This window comes from Oncorhynchus mykiss, chromosome 18, assembly GCF_057628025.1.
Source record: "Oncorhynchus mykiss isolate SJ-2025 chromosome 18, ASM5762802v1, whole genome shotgun sequence".
Classification (NCBI taxonomy): domain Eukaryota; kingdom Metazoa; phylum Chordata; class Actinopteri; order Salmoniformes; family Salmonidae; genus Oncorhynchus; species Oncorhynchus mykiss.
Window position 1 is genome coordinate 42390471 of NC_143039.1, and position 21283 is coordinate 42411753.

Here is a 21283-nt window from a genome sequence, read left to right on the forward strand (position 1 = left end):
CATTTGTTCTGTCTACCACACTATAACTTAATAGAATAGTTAACTCACACACACTACCAAGCTTATCTTGTTTGTGGTGCTGGGAGTTACTGCCCCAAAAATCAACATTGTGGAAAAAAAAAAAATATCAGGCCACAATTTCCAGGTGTAAGGTTTGACGGTTTTACACTGAGATGCCATTTATCTTTTATGCAACCTATATTGGACTATTTAAAAGTATTGAATGAACATTTAAACATTCTTTACAGGGTGCACAGTGGGTGTCTGTATTCAATTAGTTTTCCCCTTTATGTCACACTGGGTAATCTGCTGTTTAGATATGAACAAAGCACAACCTGCCACTGTTTTGGAAAAATGCTGAGTGATGGGGCTGGAGTAATGTAACCACACTCAAATTCATAGTGCGCTGTGGATACAGACTGACCACGCATGAGATCAAAATGATAGTTTTAGTCATGTTTAAAATTATATTGCTTACAAACGGAGTAAAACAAGCTTATTGTGGGTTCTGATGGGGTAGGACAGTTGAACTAAGGTCATGAGGCATTAATAGGTAAAATTATTCAAGAATCAATGGCTATCATGGAAAGACCATAGTAACACTGCAAAAAGACTAGAAATAATGGTGAATAACAATCTAACACAGGATGCAGTCGAAATAGAAATAGCCTTCAATTCCTACTTTATTGACTCTGTCAGGGTACTGACACAGAACCCCTCCACTTGTTTCTTGGGCTCAGTGCTAGTGAATGACACTCAACCTGTCTTCATCATAAGGGAGGTTTCTGAGTCAAAGGTGAACAAGGTGATTAGCTCACTAAAGAACTCTAAAGCCAAAGATGTGTTTGGGATGGACTCTACCTTTCTTAAAAACTACAAAGAGTCACTCATTGGCCCCATTACTAAGGTCACCAACACATCTATTGGTCTCGGTGTGTTTCCAAGGGTATGGAAGTCGGCCATAATAACGGCCATCTTTAAATCAGGCGACCCTGCTGACGTGAGTAACTACAGGCCCATTAGTATACTACCTGTGGTGTCAAAGGTTGTTGAAAAGTGTGTAGCAGAACAACTGATTGCCCACCTCAACAAAAGCCCCTTCACATTACACTCCATGCAGTTTGGCTTCAGAGCGAAACACTCCACAGAAACGGCCAACTGCTTTCTTCTGGAAAATGTGAAGTCCAAGATGGACAAAGGGGGTGCTGTTGGGGCTGTGTTTCTGGACCTTAGGAAGGCTTTTGATACTGTTAACCATGAGATTCTCATCACAAAATTGTCCAAGTTCAACTTTTCCCCTGATGCCTTGAGATGGATGAAATCATACCTTGAAGGCAGAACTCAGTGTGTCAGAGTGAGCAATGAGCTGTCGCCCACTCGTAGCTATGATGTGGGCGTGTCCCAAGGGTCAATACTGGGGCCCCTCCTGTTCAGCCTGTACATTAATGATCTGCCTTCTGTCTGTACTGGGTCTGAAGTTCAAATGTATGCAGATGATACAGTGATATATGTGCATGCAAAGAGCAAACAACAAGCTGCACAAGAACTCACTACTGTAATGGTCCAGGTTACAAAGTGGCTCAGTGACTCGTGTTTGCATCTCAATGTGAAAAAAACTGTTTGCATGTTCTTCACAAAGAGTGCAACAGATGCTACTGAGCCAGATGTCTATGTGTCAGGGGAGAAGCTCCAGGTGGTATCCGATTTTAAGTACCTTGGCATCATACTTGATTCCAACCTCTCTTTTAAAAAGCATGTGAAAAAGGTAATTCAAATAACCAAATTCAACCTAGCTAATTTCCGATTTATACGAAATTGTTTGACTACAGTAGCAAAACTGTACTTCAAATCTATGATACTCCCCCACTTAACATACTGCTTGACTAGTTGGGCCCAAGCTTGCTGTACAACATTAAAACCTATTCAGTCTGTCTACAAACAGGCTCTCAAAGTGCTTGATAGGAAGCCCAATAGCCATCATCATTGTCACATCCTTAGAAAGCATGAGCTCTTGAGTTGGGAAAATCTTGTGCAATACACCGACGCATGTCTTGTATTCAAGATCCTTAATGGCCTGGCTCCCCCTCCACTCAATATTTTTGTTAAACAGAAAACCCAGACATATGGCAGCAGATCCACAAGGTCTGCCATGAGAGATGACTGTATAGTTATATACATATAGCCATCAGACACACATAACTGCACCACATATCACACTTTCACATAATGCTTGAAGACATGGCTAAAGGTCAATCAGATTTGTGAACATGGTCCCTAGCTGTGTGTTGCCGCTTTCCATGTCTGTTGTCTGTAGCTTGTGAGGTGTGGAAACACTTTGTTGCTTTTATGAATTTTGTCTTGCTGCTTTTTGTTTTATGTTGCTCTGTCTGTATGCTACGTCTTGCTTGTCCTATGTTGCTCTGTCTGTATGCTATGTCTTGCTTGTCCTATGTTGCTATGTCTTGCTTGTTCTATGCTGCTATTGTCTATATTGTAATTGTTTTTAATAACCTGCCCAGGGACTGCGGTTGAAAATTAGCCGGCTGGCTAAAACCGGCACTTTTACTGAAACGTTGATTAATGTGCACTGTCCCTGTAAAAATAAAAATAAACATCAAACATCATTCATTTAACTCACATCGATGCACCAAACGCAGATTGCCACTTTTACTGAATCAACTCTCAGTTCTGAATATTATTATAGGGATCACTGGACATTCTGAAGGGTTTGTTTATGTGGTTATATAGCACAGTAGGTCAATGAGTTCATTATTATGAAATTATTTATTTGTTAGACGGTGTATTGGGAAGGTGAAGGGAATGCAGTTGTAGTCAATTATGTCAGTGCATTTATGTAGACCGTACTACAATACAATTGCATTTATAAATGATCGATCACATCTTGTTGAGTAACTCTAATACGTATCAGTGCACTCGATATTCACACCAGCACACTAAATCGAAGCACCGAGCGGGTGGACCAGTGTTCACTCTGCCTAGGGAAATGTGCCGCACTTCTCCGGTGCCATGCGCGTCGAACTAAATCGCATGCACTGTATTTAGCCTCTGAAGTGCAGGAATGCCCGCCTTCACAATCCCTAGAAGCTCTCTGAATGGCTACATGGTAAGGGGAGGAGAATCTACTCTTCACATAACACGCCACAAATCATAGGCTGCGGACGCATTTACTCAACTCGAACATCCTTCTGGCTGACATTTTAATAAGAAAGGGCACGTGCCCATAAGACATCGGCCCCACTTTTCAAACGATACATAACGTACATTTTGTCTGTCTTCTTCGTCAGAGAGGCTAAATGGCGGGTACTTGGTGGAACAGTGCCGCTTTTACTCACGTCCTTGTGGCTCTTTTCGGTATGGGTTCCTGGATTTCCGTAAACTGTCTCTGGGTTGAGCTACCCGTTGTTGTCAGAGTTCTGCCTGAAGGTCAGTATCTGATTACAAACATGTTTTCTTTTTTGATATTCTTTCGTTGTCATACCTTCTTCGTTTATACCATTCTATAAGAAATACTGTTTTGTCCTTTCACAGTATTACTATTGAGTACAGGCACTGTTGCATGAAGTCTAGGCTAAAAGACAGTAGCTTAATCCGGCAGTGTATTCTGATTGACACTGACCATTGTTTTATATATGCAGGGTGGAGCCTGCCAGTCTATCTGTCAGTACTGATAGCCTTTGGGAATATAGGTCCGATTGCTGTGACCATAATGCATCACTGTGCCCCAGGACAGTTAAACGAGCGCCTGGTCATCCACAGTATCCAGGTTCTAGCAGTGGTGGCATCAATCTTCCTAGCCATCTTTTGGTCACAGGTGGCCACTGTGGCAGGGGAAGTGAGATCCGTACCATATCTGCTGCTCACGTTTGTTTTGGCTCTGGTTTGCTGTACATCCAATGTCACCTTCTTGCCCTTCATGTTCCGCTACCCCCCTCAATACATCCGCACATTCTTTGTTGGCCAGGGGCTCAGTGCCCTGTTCCCATGTGTTGTGGCTTTGGGGCAGGGTGTGGGGAAATTGGAGTGCAAATTGAACAATGGCACGGTACAGGCACACTACCTGGATGAGAACTTCCCTGCCCAGGACTTCTTTTGGTTCCTGTTTGTAATGCTGACAATCTCAGCCCTCTGCTTCATGGCGTTGACGCGTAGAGAAATAACAGAGCCAGCATCACAGGAGACCCCAGAGCCTGAAGTGGTGATGACAAAGGAAAATGGGGAGGAGACCCACCCGCTCCAGAATGGAGGAACACTGTTGTCTGAGGACCAGGTGGAGTTGGAGAAAGCATCCCCGGTCCAAACCTTCTGGACGCCCCGCAACATCTACCTGCTGGTGCTACTAGGTGTGTCCAACGCCCTGACCAACGGAGTCCTTCCCTCTGTCCAGAGCTTCTCCTGTCTGCCCTACGGCACCATGACCTATCACCTCTCTGTGGTCCTTGGCAACATTGCAAACCCACTGGCCTGCTTTGTGGCCATGTTTGTCCTTTGCAGGTGAGTGGATATGACTGAGTTCGACTGCATGATTAGTGTGTAGGCCTATACCACAGTTGTGTGTTGCACCCTCATGTACAGTAATTGATTGATAGAAATATATTGATGTATGAATATTATAATGTAAGTATGGACAGACACTAGGCCTAGATATAGTTTGGAATAATTGTACATGGTTTATTAATGTTGAGTCAGGAGATCTTACTTGTGGGTGTGTTTTCCCCCTCTGTTGCAGGTCATCTGTGGGTCTTGGTTTCATGTCTGTAGCAGGGGGGGTCTTTGCAGCCTACCTCATGGCTCTGGCAGTGCTCAGCCCCTGTCCTCCTCTCTTGGGGAGCCCTGCTGGTGTATCCTTGGTGGTAAGTCATTTCAACCATCATCTATTAACTACTAGGCCCGTCAGTGCTATCATTGTGGACCTTGTTCCCTACAACATTGATTGAGGCTACTATTAATAATGAAATCACTTTTTGTCTTGAAGTGCATTCACTTCCTGGGTTGCCAATGTTTTGTGTAGTGTGTGTGTACCTGTAATGAGGAAATTTTAAGATTGATTTAGATTAGGTGTAATCCAGACCTGAGTTCCAATACATGTGTATTAACTATTTGTCATTTAAATACTTATGTTCTGTGTATTTGAGTGCTTTCAAATAATGTGTTGCCAAATCAACTACTTTTATTTGAACTATTTTAAAGTATTTTTTAAATTTAATTCTCTATAAATAACCTGCTATTTGAAACTATTTTCAAATAATTGTTTATTATTATTTTAATATTTGCATTTGAAAATACATGCCAATACTTTCCAAGTGTATTTGTAAATGCATACCAAAATACATTCCAATATTTCTATTTTCAAAGAACAAAAAATCCAAATGCTTACTTTAAAATGTATATGAAAGTAATTAAAATAATGAAAATAACACCCAGGTCTGGTGTGATCAACACAATGTTTAGCAGATTTAAGAGTATCTGTATCCCGAACGATTTCCACGCGGACACTTCTCTGTTTCTACACAGGTGGTGTCCTGGATCATCTTCACTGGTCTCTTCTCTTACCTGAAGGTAGTTATAGGGACGCTGCTCCACGAGGCTGGCCATGCTGCTCTGCTGTGGTGCGGTGTCTTCATCCAGGCTGGCTCACTGATAGGAGCCCTCTCCATGTTCCCCCTGGTCAGCATTTACCACATATTTGCAAGGTCTGAGGACTGTGTGGACAACTGCAGTTAGTTAGGCACCAGGAACCACCGCTGGGTGATCTCGTCAGGGATGGAAGATGGAACACCCTTTCCAGGCCCAGAAGGGTTGATGGGGAGGTTCTGTAAGGGCTGAGGAAAGGCATTCCAGGGGTAATGGGAGCATTGAGTTGCTGTGTCCTGGTTAAGGGGATGTAAGTGCCTGTGATGCAGTGCCGCAGGGGATTTTTAAAATTATTGATCTAGTTTCTTGGTTTGCTGAAGGAGCTGCTATTACCGGTATGTTTTTCCACTAAATCATGTGACAAGACTTGTTTAATCAGGGACTGAAATAATAACACAACTTCATCCAGTTTGGCTGTCCCCAGGCCTTAGGAGTAAGAAACAAACACATTAATGGCCAGTTTCAGACAGAAGAAGCCCAGTCCTCGACTAAAAAGCATGCTCAACGGAGAATCTCCAGAGAATGCAGAGAGTCCTGGACAGGGCTTAATCTTTGACTTGGAAAGTGGCCCTATGAAACTCAAAAACCATGTTTCCATCCACAGCTTTCATGTGATTTAAAGTCATATCATTTAAAACAAAAATCATGACAGCTGTGATGGAAACAGGACGGTACAATTTTATAAATGCTGACCGATCATTTCCTAGTTCGACAAGGTGGGATCTTTGTGTCTAAAATTAATAATGCGAGAAATGGCAAATATTGACAATCATCATATCGAAGTCAACTTGTGATGATATGGTGTGTGGTCCTCCCACTACGTCTTGGAGAAACCGTGCAGTTCATTAGGCTACAAATGATAAATTAGGCTATAAATGATGAACTTCACAGGATGGTGAAAGTGCAAGGTGATCTTGATACTTTATCTTATTCTGGTGACATGATGATCGATGCTTGAATGTTGTTTGACAAATTAACAGATTCTCGCTCTTATTCATAATCATCTCATGTGGACTAGCCTACCGGCACAGCCTGTCCGCACTGTATCTGCCGAATGTTGGTACGTACAAAGACCAGAGTAGGCACATTTGCTATTTAACGCAACAGTTTTTGTGACGACTATCAGAGAGTTTAGAGCATTTGAAAATACGATGGAAACCCATTGTACTTTAGGTTTTTATTTGTTACATGAAAACGTACATTTTGTGTGCGCACCTCCTTTTTTTTTTATCAACAAGTCCGTTTGGTGGAAACATACCACTGGTGGAATTATTTAGTATTTTTTAAATGCAGGTTTTTTAATATTTGGATGGAAACCTAGCTATAGACAGGTTTTAATACTACTGTTTCTCATGTACAAATACCTATCCAGAGCTAACCAACAATTAATGAATACAAGTAAATAATTGTATCCGTGCCATTGACGGATTTAAAATGTAACTGGAAGCTATTCACTTTCAGCCATAGACTGAAATGTTTAATTTTAGTCCTCTACTTGTACTTTTTTTAATACAAATGCTGTCCACTTTTTCCCACATTGCTAAAATCAAGGGCAGCCATTTAATGAATTGACATTCAAGTTTTGATTTACTATTGGAGCAGTTGAATATAACTTGTTATACACAATTTTGTTCTGAGTGCTGTAGTAAAAATATGATTTGGTTTTGCTGCTGAGTGGGGTTGTTCTCATGCACTGTTGTGTAGCCAATCGTTATTACGGCTCTAGTACAGGAGTGTTTTAATCCAGGCCTGGAGGTCCAGAGTACTGCTGTTTGTCTGTTCTACCTCATAATCACCTGCACTCACCTGGTGTCCCAGGTCTAAATCAGTCCTTGATTAGGTGGGAAGAATGGAAATCAACTGGCTTTGAGGTCCAGGTTTGAATTTGCCTGTTCTAGGAGATATTTACGTCTGTCACTTGGTATGTCATTGTCTGCCATGTCAGAATCATCATTCCAGAGAGATTATAGTTGAAGCTTATTTTGTGTTGCCCTGATAATTCTGAACAATTACTTGTTTATTTCCCTCCAGATTATTTGTCCATAAACAATGGGATTGTTTCTTTCTACTAATGCCTTCGTCTCCTGTTTGCGTATTATCATCCATGTAATTTGGTGTTGAATCCTTTTTGATGACCATTTTTTTTTATTATTAACCATTCCAAATGCAATGCCAAATGTTAGCCTTCCTTCAGATAACATTTAAATGTTATCTTGCTATCTAAAACATTTCGGTAATGTTGAAGCCTCTGTCTTTAGGCCAAAACACCAGTGCTAAGTCTAAAAATGTAAATGCGACCTAAGTTAGCCTACTAAACACATCATGACTGAGACACCAGGGGTTTTTGTGATTTCAGCTTCGGAAGGAATAAAGAGAATTTAAAAAATCTGCTACGCCTTAGTACCTCCTACAGTGACTAATATTGGAAAACTTGCTGCTCAATGGAATGTATAGACTTTATGTTGACAATATAGAAATAGTATTGGTCCAACATGCCTTGACTCTTTAGTCATGTTTATATCGTCACTATCTGATGAAAACATGTTCAGGAAAAAAATACCTTATTTCCCATTAACGAGAATACAATTATGAGACATCAGGCTATTTTGAATACACTTTCTTGGCCCTAGTCTTGAAATGTACATTGAGGGAAGTTACTGCTTTCAATAATTGTAAAATAAAAATAGTCAAAAACGGAGTTAAAGGTTTTCGTCAGATTGCGACAATATTTTACTATACTATATATATATTTTACTATTTTCTATATGATAATTTTTGTTTGTTTTTTAATGTGAAATGAAAGGTGAACTAGTTTTTCAGGCACTGATTTTACATTTCTGTTTTTTAAAAAATGTGGCCGTTTGTAATCTTTCTTTCCTGCCTTAGTCTAAGTCATGTTTTTTTGCCAATAAGCTTATTATCTTTAGATCGCTGTATTAACAATCCTTTTGACTGCCTTTCAGATCTGGTGACTCAAAATCAATTGATAGAAGTTTGGGATGTTTGGAAAACCAATAAAAATAAAAAAAAGAAATAGGAGTGTTGAAGAATAGAAGTTTGGGATGTTTGGAAAACCAATAAAAATAAAAAAAATAAATAGAAGTGTTGAAGAACATTTTGTTCCTCAGAATGTGATGTTGAATCGCCACATAATGCAAGTCACCTACTCTGAAACATCGAGGTTGATTCATTTTTCTATCTCAATTAAAACTTCCAACCAATAGCTACTTGTTTTGTAAGCTTTGACAATATGGCAAAGTAATTACTACTTGGCTCAAATGACTGTACGGGTGGAGGTAGCAGGTTTTCCGTTGCCTCCTGAGACTCATTATTACTCCTCACAGGAATTGCCTTCTATGGCCTAAAGTTACATTGTTATGGGTGAACAAAGCCCTAATGCTAAGCACAGGTCTCATCCTGTTGCTATGCATTCTCAGGAAATGTTACAGAAGAGTTATGGGAATATATGAATGCATTTGACGTGCCTTTTTAACCAGGATGGTATTTTGGCCTACATTATCATTAATGATAATTGTTTGGGTCATTCGGTATGTATAAATGTTTCCTATGGAATTTTGTTCAGCTCTCTTTTGTTATATTCGGGACAGTTTTGCCTAGTCCTTAGTGTAATTTGGTCAACATTCCAGTAGATGTCGGTATGAAAAGTCAAACAGGGCTTTAACTAGCTTTATTGCTTTGGTTAATCTTTCACCTGTTACTGTGGTTATGGATTGCATTTCAAGATCATCACCAATTTAACTTTCTATGTAAAGCAGTTTGTGAACCAAAGTGAAATGAGTGAAAAGTAATCAGGTATAACCTCAACAAAAGATCAAGAGATCAAACCATTTTTAAAACTCATTTGAAAATGTGCTCTGGAGAAATGGACGGAATTTGTGTATATCGGGAAAAACGAACATTCTAGGCCTTAGCTAGTTCTACTGTATTTCCAGCTTAGCTAGTTCCCTTGATCTCCTTAGGGAGAATTAGAGAAATGCTTAGATACAAGAATGTGTTGACTCAGCCATAAGTTGAAAAGAAACAATGAAAATCTTGGTGTTGGTGTAAACCATTACATATGTCTCAATGAAAAATGTCCTGAAATGTGCCTATTGAGGGAACTGTGGATGAAATATCAACTCAGGTGTTGAACAAACATGTGTCTTGGTTGGTTGACAAAAGCACACCCACCAAGGAATGGGGCTATAATCCCCAGGTCCCCTCGGAGGGATCCTTCAGTGCATAGGACTTTGGCTTCTCTGCACTGCAGAACCTCTGACTGAACTCCCTGCTGTCTACCCAACGTGAGTATATGTGCACGGATGCATGCTATCCTCTTCTTACTGTTAACTTTTTTTAAACAAAGTGAACAATCTGTACTTTTATCTTTTGGTTTACTTTGTGCACTTGCAAAAGTGTAAACTATAATTTAAATAGATGGAATATATTTTATGATTGTGATGCATGCTTTTTCATGTATGTGTAGTCTACTACTTAGTCTACTTAATTTTTACCTGAAAATGTTATTTCTGCTGACAAAGTCTGAGACATCTGTTTCAATGTCTTGCTTTTATCTCCTCTTACTTTTAACTTAGAGGACACGCTGTAACAAAAATAATTTCCTATAATTGTTTTCCATTCCTTTTGAGTTGTTTTTGTACCAGATCAAAGACACTGCAGCAAGCTGGTTTCCTTGTTAATAAACAATATCCTGCTCAGATGTTTTTATAGTAGTTATGCAATACTTTTACAGGATAAGTAACCAATGTTACCTTTGGGCTGCTTCTTGGTGATATTTGAAGTAAATTAAGGAAATGTGACCGTGTCCAATTTAACTTTGTCATAAAGTATACTGGGCAGGTCTTTCAGTATTGAAATCATCATAAAGTGATTTCCACTAAAGCATTTTTTACATACATTTGTAACTTCACATCTGAAGCCTTGTAAGAATCTGTAATGAATTTGACATTGTCACCTTTAGCAGAGAGCTTCAACTGATAAGAATCTTCTCCCAGATGACACTACAGGTTTAAGTGGCAAGTATCTGTCATCAGTAAAATAACGTTTTTACAACACACCTTCAGACAAGACGTTGTCTGGACCTTTTTAGTTACAAAACCCAATGTTTAAAAAATGTGTTTATGTAAGGCCGAGATTCAATCCACAGCATTTTGTAGAGCAGCGCACTACACAGCTCTCCCTACACAGCTCTGTAACACCTGGGATTGAATCCTGTCTTGAAATCATTTGGCATGTATTTTTTACATAACCAGAAGTAGACTCTTCTCAATGAGTTGAGACACTTAGCGCCTAAATATATTCAGCGGACTAATTAATAACTATCAGGAAAGAGTGTTTGGTATTTGCTTAGCTGAAAAGGGATTAAAATAAGGTGAAATGTGCGGGATCTGCATCGGATGACTAACGGAATTTTATAACTTTTATGGTTAATGTATAAGGAACAATGGTTCCCACCCACCATAGGCATCAGGATGTTTACTGATGTGACTGCATTTTAACTAATAACATCATGGTTTACCTGCATTTCAGTGGAGAAAGTAAAAACACTTTGATTAGAGTCAAGTAGACTTTTTAGCTTTTGGTACGAAATGTCATACCAGGGCAGTCGTTGAGTAAACACATGAAAAAGTCACTAAACTGGAAGGAGTATTCCTTACCAGCTGCACGGGGTGAGTGAGACTGTTTCCTTTTCAAATAGATGTGGTCGAGACGTGTGTTTGTGTCGGCCGTAGTTGTGGATTTGGCATTCTACTCTTTTACCTCAAGCGTTGCATCAATTCAGCATTGGAACACATTGCTTCTTTTCTTTACGCAAAGTACATTTCTGTGAATAACAGGCAAAGTATAAATATATTCTGTGTTAATTTCATTGCATTTTATGCTGCCCTAACTCTTATTTCTATCTCATTCTAGAATCCACTTCTGAGCGCACCAGTGTTCAGTACCCAGATTCACAATGTCACTTTTCATCCATATATTGGCCTGCCTGTTTGGCATGGGCTCCTGGGTGTCTATCAACGGACTATGGGTAGAGCTGCCTCTCATCGTGCCCCAGATCCCCGAGGGTTGGTACCTGCCTTCCTACCTATCCGTCCTCATCCAGATGGCCAACGTGGGGCCCCTGTTCATCACCCTCATGCACCGCTTCCGCCCCGGGGTGCTCAACGAGACAGTGGTCATCTATGTGATCATCTCCCTGGGCATGGTGGCCAGCTTTCTCCTGGCCTTCTTCTGGAAGGAGACGCTGCTGGTGGCGGGCGTCCCTCGCAGCGTGGCCCTCCTCCTCCTTACTTTCTTCCTCTCCACTGTGGACTGCACCTCCTCTGTCACCTTCCTGCCCTTTATGATGCGTCTGAAGCCTCAGTACCTCACCACCTACTTTGTAGGGGAGGGTGTCAGTGGCCTGCTACCCGCCCTGGTAGCCCTGATCCAGGGGGTGGGGGTGGTCCACTGTAACAACTGCACTCGGATGATAAATGACACTGGCTCAGTCAGTCTTAGCTACGAACTTCAGGCTCACTACCAGCCGGCCAACTTCTCAGCTGGGGTGTTCTTCTTCTTCCTCAGTGCCATGATGTTGGTGTGCCTGGGAGCCTTCATCCTTCTGAACTACCACCCTGCCGTGGCCCGGGAACGCCCAAATGCCCGCTACCCCAACGGGGTCCTGGAGAAAGGCGAGGCAGCTCAGATGAACCCCACAGAGCAGAAGGCCATGATCAAACAGTCTGATATCAAGCCCAAAAGCTGCTTTGGGACCGGGACGTACAGCCGGATACAGGTGCTGTACATGTTCTTCATCCTGGCCTGGGTCAACGGACTGACTAACGTTGTGCTTCCCTCAGTGCAGTCCTACTCTTGTCTGCCCTATGGAAACAGTGCCTACCACTTATCAGCCACCATGGCTGCGGTGTCCAACCCTCTAGCCTGCTTCATTGCCATGTTTTTCCCAACAAGGTCAGTTTTGTTCAAATGCATTTCCAATAAATAGGAATGAATCGTTATTTAATTTACTCATGGTCAACTTAATATTTGTAGGCTTATTTTATGGCCAACAAATGGGACTTTTATTAAACTGCACCCCCACTAATAATGATAATGTTACTGTCATCCTGTCACAGGTCCTTATTGCTGTTGGGGGCTCTCACTTTGTTTGGCAGTGGGATTGGAGCCTACATTATAGGCATGGCAGTGCTGAGTCCATGTCCTCTGCTGGTCAATGAAACCTCAGGAACCTTCCTCATTGTACGTTTCCACAACATAAATTCATAATGTACAGTGTGGTTGGAAATTATTGGCACCCTTGATAAAGATGCACAGTAGACTATAAAATAAATAATTTAAATACTTAGCTATGGTATATTGTAGACAAAAAAAAGGGTCAAAGATCATACCCCCAAGACATGCTAACCTCCCCCTCTAACTTTCTCATTGATTAGTCACAATTCATTCTTATCAGTAATCATGGTAGCATCCACATTAATGTAGAAGTGTTTAGAAACATATTCTATTCATATTTACAATTAGTGACTCCAAAATGATGCAGTACATTATTTACCATGCATTTATATTGGGCACAAATTCATCCGAAACACAACCAAAGCTAACTGCAAATAGATCCAACAAGTTTGTATAGTCACAAACTTGATGTAGTCATTGCGTGCCATGGACATGGGACCAAATACTGAACTTTTGACTACTTTATTTAAAATAATCTTTAGGGATGTCCAATAGTTTTGACAACTACCTTTTTGAGAAAAATATATGTTACTAGTTAAACAAAATCTCTTTCTCTGAGCAATTGTATAAGAATTTAATTTCCCCTTTTAAAGAAATTTAGCTCAGTATGTGGATTATTTATTTTATAAAGTAATTATTGCTCATCTTTATCAAGGGTGTCAATAATTTCAGAACCCACTGTAGTTCTATGCTACAGATGAAAGCATAACATAGAGGACTACATCTCATAGAAATAATTATTACACATACAGTATATGGTAAACATTACAATGGATTGAATAAGTAAATGTTATACTTGTCCCTTATCTCAGGTGGGCTCCTGGATCTTCTTCATCCTCACTTTGTCCTATGTTAAGGTGATCATTGGTGTTATCCTCCGTGATGAGGGCCACAGTGCCCTCGTGTGGTGTGGAGCAGTGGTGCAGTTGGGGTCCTTCATGGGTGCAGTCACCATGTTTCCCTTGGTCAGTGTGTATAGTTTATTTTTATCAGGAGACCCATGTAATACAAAGTGCCCTTAAATTATGCTAAACAACGATGATCCAGGCATATTCTGAGAAACATATTTGATTAATTCTTCCGAAGCATGTGTACTTCATTAGTAAAATGCAATTGAACAACTAACTAGTGAGGTGAACAGAATTCAACCAACTCGTAGGAGTAAAGTAAGGTATACCCTATATAAGGTTCAGGGTGATTTACTATTTGGACAACACCCTCCAAGTATCTTGTCATGTGCTATTGATAAGTTACCGTCAGAGCCTCTTTTCACTCTACACTAGCAGCTTGTGGATGGTAAAATTAGGGACTTTTGTCAGTGCATGCAAATAATACCAGGCAGAGAATAAGCACCTTTAGAGAGAGAAAGAACATTCAGCTCTCCGGAAGATAAAAGCCTAGTGTTTTTGTAGCAGACGCTGTTGAATAAATGGACTTGTGATTAGCTATGTCAACTATTGTGGTTGCCCTAATCTAATGTTGACAGATCGATGTCTGACAGTTTGGAGTCTTGAATGGACCATTCTCACTGTGGATAATCTTTCATAGGAATTCAGTGATTATGTAGCCATTTTAACATTTGGTCATTTATTATTTACTCATTTGGTCATTTATTTGGTCATTTGTTTACTCGGCTCCTGTTGCATCTCAGTGCAACAGGCATCACTACAGTCCCTGGTTCGAATCCAGGCTGTATCACATCCGGTCGTGATTGGGAGTCCCATAGGGCAGCTCACAATTAGCCCAGCGTCGTCCGGGTTTGGCCGGGGTAGGCCAAACCTCTTAACTGAGTTAAAATAAAGGTTGAGCAAATTAGAGTTAAGTGCCAAGTGCACATCAACAGATTTTTCACGTCAACAGATTTTTCACGTTGTTAGAGAATTCGAACCAGCAACCTTTTGGTTATTGGCGCAATGCTCTAACCACTAGGCTATACCGCCCTGTATTGTAATGTATTGTAGTATACTGTAAACCTATTACAGTTAATTAATATATTGCAGTAGCTTTAAGTGTTTAGAATGTATTTGACAGGTGATAGCAACAAACTTTACATATTCAAGCACAGTCAACTAAAATGTTTAGGCTATACAGAACCATAAAAGGCCACAAAGTTCATTATTCAAAAAGAATAAGAATATTCTAGCTATATTTTAGATCACAATCAAAAGTACCCTAATTACCGCCTTTTCTCTATTCAACTTGTTTTGAACAGGCAAACAGTTTTGCTTGAGTAAATAGGTCAAATATTATATGCAGTACAATGAATTGTACAGGTTATAGCAAGATACTAAACATATTCAAGTGTAGTCAACTAAACTGTTACGGCGCCATAAAATGTCACGAAGTCCATTATTCTAAACGAAAAACCATCTCGGTTCTTGACATTTTCTAGTTAACATCAAAAGCCTAGAGTAGACTATTGCCACCTATACTATTAAATGTTTCATTTTGAACAGGCATACCGCATTCCTTGAGTAAACAGGTACCGTATTGGATGTGCTAGGCTGGCAGCAGATAGCATGATCACACGCATAGGAACAACTAAACAGTTTAAAAGGTTTTCTGTATAATTTGACTTTAAGACCAGTAAAATGGTTGTAGGGTTGTAACACATGTACAACCACATTAGTTATGCGGACAGTTCTATAGGCACACTTTTTGGTTGGGTGCATCTCATCTTTCCCTGGCCCTGATTTCTTTACAGCAAATATAATACTCATGTTGCACCACCACATCACTATAATAAGGAAATTCACAATCCCACATACAATCCATCCATTCTAATCAATTTCTAAGAAACTCTGCCAGAGCAGTATAACTATAACCCACACAGCCACATTGCACACCTCTGTAAACCTGTACATTTTCAGCGATGGGTAGATTGTGGGGCGTGTCAATTCATTGGTCCCCCTATAAGCTAATAGCCAAACATAAATGCCCTAGTTCTAAATGAGTGGAAAAATGAGAGGAAGCCTATGAAAGACTGACAGTATTGCATTGCGAGGAAGATGGAAAGATTTAAATTGAGGATGTCCAATGTTCTCTTTGCTGTAATGGAGATACACAGATGCTTTGTGATTTACTGGAACTCCAACAAGAACGGTGACAATATCAACGGTTGAAAAAAGGGCTCCATAGGCAACCTGGGTGTGGCATTTTCCTGTGCTGATAATTGTCAAATTATTGTCATTTGTCAGATTATCAAATTGCTGGGTTACAAACTCCATGTCTTCAGGTTATGTTAGAAGTCTGAAAGAATAGGTCAGCCATCTGTCACTTTCATTCTGTAGCTTAACAGACTTTCTGTTGAGATGAATAAAATACCCCGATAACATTAAAGGGGCCATCTGCAGTTCAACTCAGAGGTTCAACCCAGCACTGTTTTGGTAAATAGCTGAGGGATGGAGCTGGAGAAATGTAACCACTCTCAAATGTATTGTCAGAGCTACAGGCAAAATGAATCTTATATTTTGGGTTCTGATAGGGAACGAGAGTTTGAGTTATATTCTTTAAGAATCAATGGGTATATAACATATTTTAAAGTCCAAAAATGTATGTACCAATCACAGATTTTTCTGCATACACTCATTTCTTAAAATATCAGAAAATGTGATTTACACACCAGTGTGTTTAGAAGAAAAAATATATATATCTTCCAAAAATGAAGTTATTATAAGCAATTGTATATTACTTTGTATAATAAAAATAATAGGTCTTTAGTTTGTTACATTCACTGCTAAAATGGACTAAATTTGACTACAAAGATGTGGTCCTCTAGCTCAAATGGTGGTCCTCAAGCTTTTAACTGTGATATGGTGGTCCTCGGAACGGAAAAGGTTGGTGACTGCTGGTCTACATAAATTAATAAAGTTATGTTAATCCCAACATTTCATTCAAAATATCAAGGTATAATGATTTATGCATCACATTGTTGCTGTGGATTTTCCTTGTACATACAACTTACAGTACAATATGTGAGTGGCAGACCACGTGTAACAACACCTGCACAGGATCGGTACATCCGAACATCACACCTGCGGGACAGGTAAAGGATGGCAACAACAACTGCCCAAGTTACACCAGGAACGCACAATCCCTCCATCAGTGCTCAGACTGTCCGCAATAGGCTGAGAGAGGCTGGACTGAGGGCTTGTAGGCCTGTTGTAAGGCAGGTCCTCACCAGATATCACCGGCAACAACGTCGCTGGTTATACGCTGTACCGGCAGGATAGAACAGCAGCGTCTGGTAAGACAAGGGGCAGCAGGCTATGTATTTTTGTAAATAACAGCTGATGTACAATATCTAAGGAAGTCTCAAGCTGTTGCTCACCTGATGTACAGTACAACTAAATCTCATGATAAACTAGACCACACTATCTACCTGGAGAGTTTTCATCTGTATTCTTTGTAGCTGTTTACGTACCACCACAGTCAGAGGCTGGCACTAAGACAGCATTGAATGAGCTGTATTCCGCCATAAGCAAACAGGACAACGCCCACCCGTAGTTGGCCAGAAAACTCTGGACCACCTTTACAACACACAGAGACGCAAACAAAGCTCACCCTCCTGATTCCTGCTTACAACCAAAAATTAAAGCAGGAAGCACCAGTAACTAAATCAATTTTAAAAAGTGGTCAGATGAAGCAGATGATAAACGACAGGACTGTTTTGCTAGCACAGACTGGAATATGTTCTGGGATTCATCCAATTGTATTGAGGAGTACACCACATCAGTCACTGGCTTTATCAATAAGTGCATCGATGATGTCGTCCCCACAATGACCGTACGTACTGACCCCAACAAGAAGCATATGCATGAGAGCACCAGCTGTTCTGGAAGACTGTGATCATGCTCTCCACAGCCAACGTAAGATCTTTAAAACAGGTTAACATTCGCAGGGCCAGACAGATTACTAGGGTGTGTACTGCGAGCATGCGCTGACCAACTGACAGGTGTCTTCACTGACGTTTTCAGCCTCTCCCTGTCCAATTCTGTAATACCACTCCAATTTGCATACCGCCCCAACAGATCCACAGATGATGCAATCTCTATTGCACTCCACACTGCCCTTTCCCACCTGGACAAAAGGAACACCTATGTGAGAATGCTATTCATTGACTATAGCTCAGCGTTCAACACCATAGTGCCCACGAAGCTCATCACTAAGCTAAGGACTCTGGGACTTAACACCTCTCTCTGCAACTGGATCCTGGACTTCTTGACTGGCCACCCCCAGGTGGTAAGGGTAGGTAACAACACATCCGCCACGCTGATCCTCAACACAGGGGCCCCTCAGGGGTGCGTGCTCAGTCCCCTTCTGTACTCCCTGTTCACTCATGACTGCGCGGCCAGGCACGACTCCAACACCATTAAGTTTGCCGATGACACAACAGTGTTAGGCCTGATCACCGACAACGACGAGACAGCCTGTAGGGAGGAGGTCAGAGACCTGGCCATGTGGTGCCAGGACAACAACCTCTCCCTCAATGTGATCAAGACAAAGGAGATCATTGTAGACTTCAGGAAAAATCGGACCGAGCACGCCCCTATTCTCATCGACGCGGCTGTGGTGGAGCGGGTCGTGAGTTTCAAGTTCAATCACCAACAAACAAACATGGTCCAATCACACCAAGACAGTCGTGAAGAGGGCACGACAAAACCTATTCCTCCCAGGAGACTGAAAAGATTTGTCATGGGTCCCCAGATCCTCAAAAGGTTCTACAGCGGCACCATCGAGAGCATCCTGACTGGTTGCATCACTGCCTGGTATGGCAACTGCTCGGCCTCTGACTGCAAGACACTACATCAGTACATCACTGGGGCCAAGCTCCATGCCATCTAGGACTATACCAGGCGGTGTCAGAGGAAGGCCCTAAAAATCATAGACTGTACCGGAGCGCCAAGTCTAGGTCCAAGGCTTCTAAACAGCTTCTACCCCCAAGCCATAAGACTCCTTAACATCTAATCAAATGGCTACCCAGACTATTTGCATTGCCCCTCCCCCTCTTTTACACTGCTGCTACTCTGTTATCTATGCATAGTCACTTTAATAACTCTACCCACATGTACATGTTACCTCAACTAACTGGTGCCCCAGTACATTGACTCTGTACCTGTACCCCCCTATATAGTCTCGTTTTGTTATTTTACTGCTGCTCTTTAATTACTTGTTACTTTTATTTCTTATCTGTATTTTTTATTTAAAAAAAATTAAACTGCATTGTTGGTTAGGGGCTCGTAAGTAAGCATTTCTACACCTGTTGTATTCGGCGCATGTGACTAATAAAATTAGATTTGATTTTATCTAGAACAGCACTGAACACCACTGAATTCTATGTACACTAATCTTCCTTCATTGCCATGGGTTGAAAAACAGAATGTATCAATTTCCTGAATGAATCAAACCACCGTTTTCTGTCGTTCGTGCATAAAGGCCCTCCAAACCAGTTTTTATGATTCATCAATACTTTCCTAAATCTACAAGATCAGACTATTTTTAAATCTACCAATTGGTGCTGAAACAGAGACGAGTAGGCTGTGCATAGCCTATATTTAGATGGCTTTCTTTCATTGATCCCTAATATTCTGGACCCATTCTCTTTATATGTAGTGAGTCTGTTGATAAAATTAGAACTAAAAGGTACAGCATATTTAAAGGGATGGCTTCATTTCAGATTACAAACGCTATTCAATCAAAATTCCACATCTGCTGGCCAGCAAGTGGGAGGTTTGTCAGCGGTTGCATTCAATTTATTCAGAGCACGAACGATAGCTACACCTGCAGAGCGCCTTACATGTCTGAATAAGATAAGTCTGAATACCAAATACTGAGAGGAAAGGCGTGCGTAGGAAAGGTGTTATTGCTAAGTCAGAATCGGACACATTTTGCACAGCAGGAAGGGTTTGGTGAAAGTCGTAGTGGAAGAGATTTAAGTGGAAGCAGCATATTTGTTCCATATTATGTATTCTGCAATTTTTTAAAGATTTCTTTTCATATGCTTACCATGGGCTGGATTCAATACATATCGCGGAAGTATCTCAGAAGCTCAGCAGTATAGCTCGATTGAAATGTAAAGTCAACGTTCCCTAATACAACAGACAAGGCCTGGGTTCAAATATTTGAGTATCTCATACTTAAAATACTTTGAGTATTTTCAAACACACAGCCCAAAACAACTACTTTTCTTTGAATGACTATTTGTAAAAACTAAGTAGACTACCAAATTATATTTGACAGTATGTTCAAATACCTATTTAAAATACCTGTGTTAAAATGCATTGGAGTGTATTTGAGTCGGTGTATTTGAGTTTTTCAAATACTTCCCGATTTGTATTTCAAAATACATACAAATATTCGACTACTTTTCAAATGAAATAATTCTGAATACTTACTTTGAATGTATTTGAAAGAAATTGAGGTATTTGAACCCAGGTCTGCACCAGTAAGGAGTCATGCCTGACAGAGAGAAGCTGGCCACTGGAGGTCAGTATACACCATACTAACACCTTTTCACATAGGAGACATTGGACTTTCAGTCTCATTCAACATCTGTTTATTCTTCTGTTTATTTCCTAACATCTTACAGTAGCCGGAGATAATACAATAACTGCCAGTTGAGGACTTGTGAGGTGTCTGTTTCTCAAACTGGACACTGTAATGTACTTGTCCTCTTGCTCAGTTGTGCACCAGGGCCTCCCACTCCTCTTTCTATTCTGGTTAGGGCCAGCTTGCACTGTTCTGTGAAGGGAGTAGTACATAGCAATGTATGAGATCTTCAGTTTCTTGGCAATTTCTCGCAATGAATAGCCTTCATTTCTCAGAACAAGAATAGACTGACATGTTTCAGAAGAAAGGTCTTTGTTTCTGGCCATTTTGAGCCTGTAATCGAATCCACAAATGCTGATGCTCCAGATATTCAACTAGTCTAAAGAAGGTCACTTTTATTGCTTTTTTAATCAAGACAACAGTTTCCAGCTGTGTTAACATAATTGCAAAAAGGGTTTTCTGATGATCAATTAGCCTTTTAAAATGATACATTTGGATTAGCTAACACAATGTGCTATTGGAACACAGGAGTGATGGTTGCTGATAATGGTCCTCTTTACGCCTATGTAGATATTCCATAAAAAAAATCAGCCGTTTCCAGCTACAATAGTAATTTATAGTATTAACAATATCTACACTGTATATCTGATCACATTTCTAAGTGTCCCCAAACTTTTGAATGGTAGTGTATATGTCTGTCTGTGTGTATATCTATATAATGTATTACTAAATTTAACTGAGTGTGGTATTAATTAACTAAATATAACTCTCTAAAATCTAAACTACATGAATGTAATATTCAATATAAATAATTGAGACAACTGTA

General features: G+C 40.5%; 2 protein-coding genes across 2 annotated transcripts; both read left to right on the forward strand.

Annotated features, from left to right (window-relative positions):
* The first annotated feature begins 3126 nt into the window (after nucleotides 1-3126).
* On the forward strand, nucleotides 3127-8875 carry LOC110496068 (solute carrier family 52, riboflavin transporter, member 2). Its single transcript, XM_021571741.3, has 4 exons — nucleotides 3127-3444; nucleotides 3657-4512; nucleotides 4748-4871; nucleotides 5533-8875. Exons 1-4 carry the CDS (start codon nucleotides 3315-3317, stop codon nucleotides 5740-5742), a joined length of 1320 nt encoding a protein of 439 aa, XP_021427416.3. The 5' UTR covers nucleotides 3127-3314; the 3' UTR covers nucleotides 5743-8875.
* A 998-nt stretch (nucleotides 8876-9873) lies between these two features.
* Nucleotides 9874-16796, forward strand: slc52a3-2a (solute carrier family 52 member 3-2a). The gene is made up of 4 exons (XM_021571740.3): nucleotides 9874-9956; nucleotides 11587-12627; nucleotides 12792-12915; nucleotides 13722-16796. Exons 2-4 carry the CDS (start codon nucleotides 11630-11632, stop codon nucleotides 13929-13931), a joined length of 1332 nt encoding a protein of 443 aa, XP_021427415.3. The 5' UTR covers nucleotides 9874-9956; nucleotides 11587-11629; the 3' UTR covers nucleotides 13932-16796.
* The last annotated feature ends 4487 nt before the right edge of the window (nucleotides 16797-21283 follow it).

Coding starts and splice junctions, on each gene's coding strand:
- slc52a3-2a (XM_021571740.3), top strand. CDS start 11,630: ATGTCACTTTTCATCCATATATTGGCCTGCCTGTTTGGCATGGGCTCC. Junction 12,628..12,791: donor GCCATGTTTTTCCCAACAAG/GTCAGTTTTGTT, acceptor ATCCTGTCACAG/GTCCTTATTGCTGTTGGGGG. Junction 12,916..13,721: donor CCTCAGGAACCTTCCTCATT/GTACGTTTCCAC, acceptor CCCTTATCTCAG/GTGGGCTCCTGGATCTTCTT.
- LOC110496068 (XM_021571741.3), top strand. CDS start 3,315: ATGGCGGGTACTTGGTGGAACAGTGCCGCTTTTACTCACGTCCTTGTG. Junction 4,513..4,747: donor GCCATGTTTGTCCTTTGCAG/GTGAGTGGATAT, acceptor CCTCTGTTGCAG/GTCATCTGTGGGTCTTGGTT. Junction 4,872..5,532: donor CTGCTGGTGTATCCTTGGTG/GTAAGTCATTTC, acceptor GTTTCTACACAG/GTGGTGTCCTGGATCATCTT.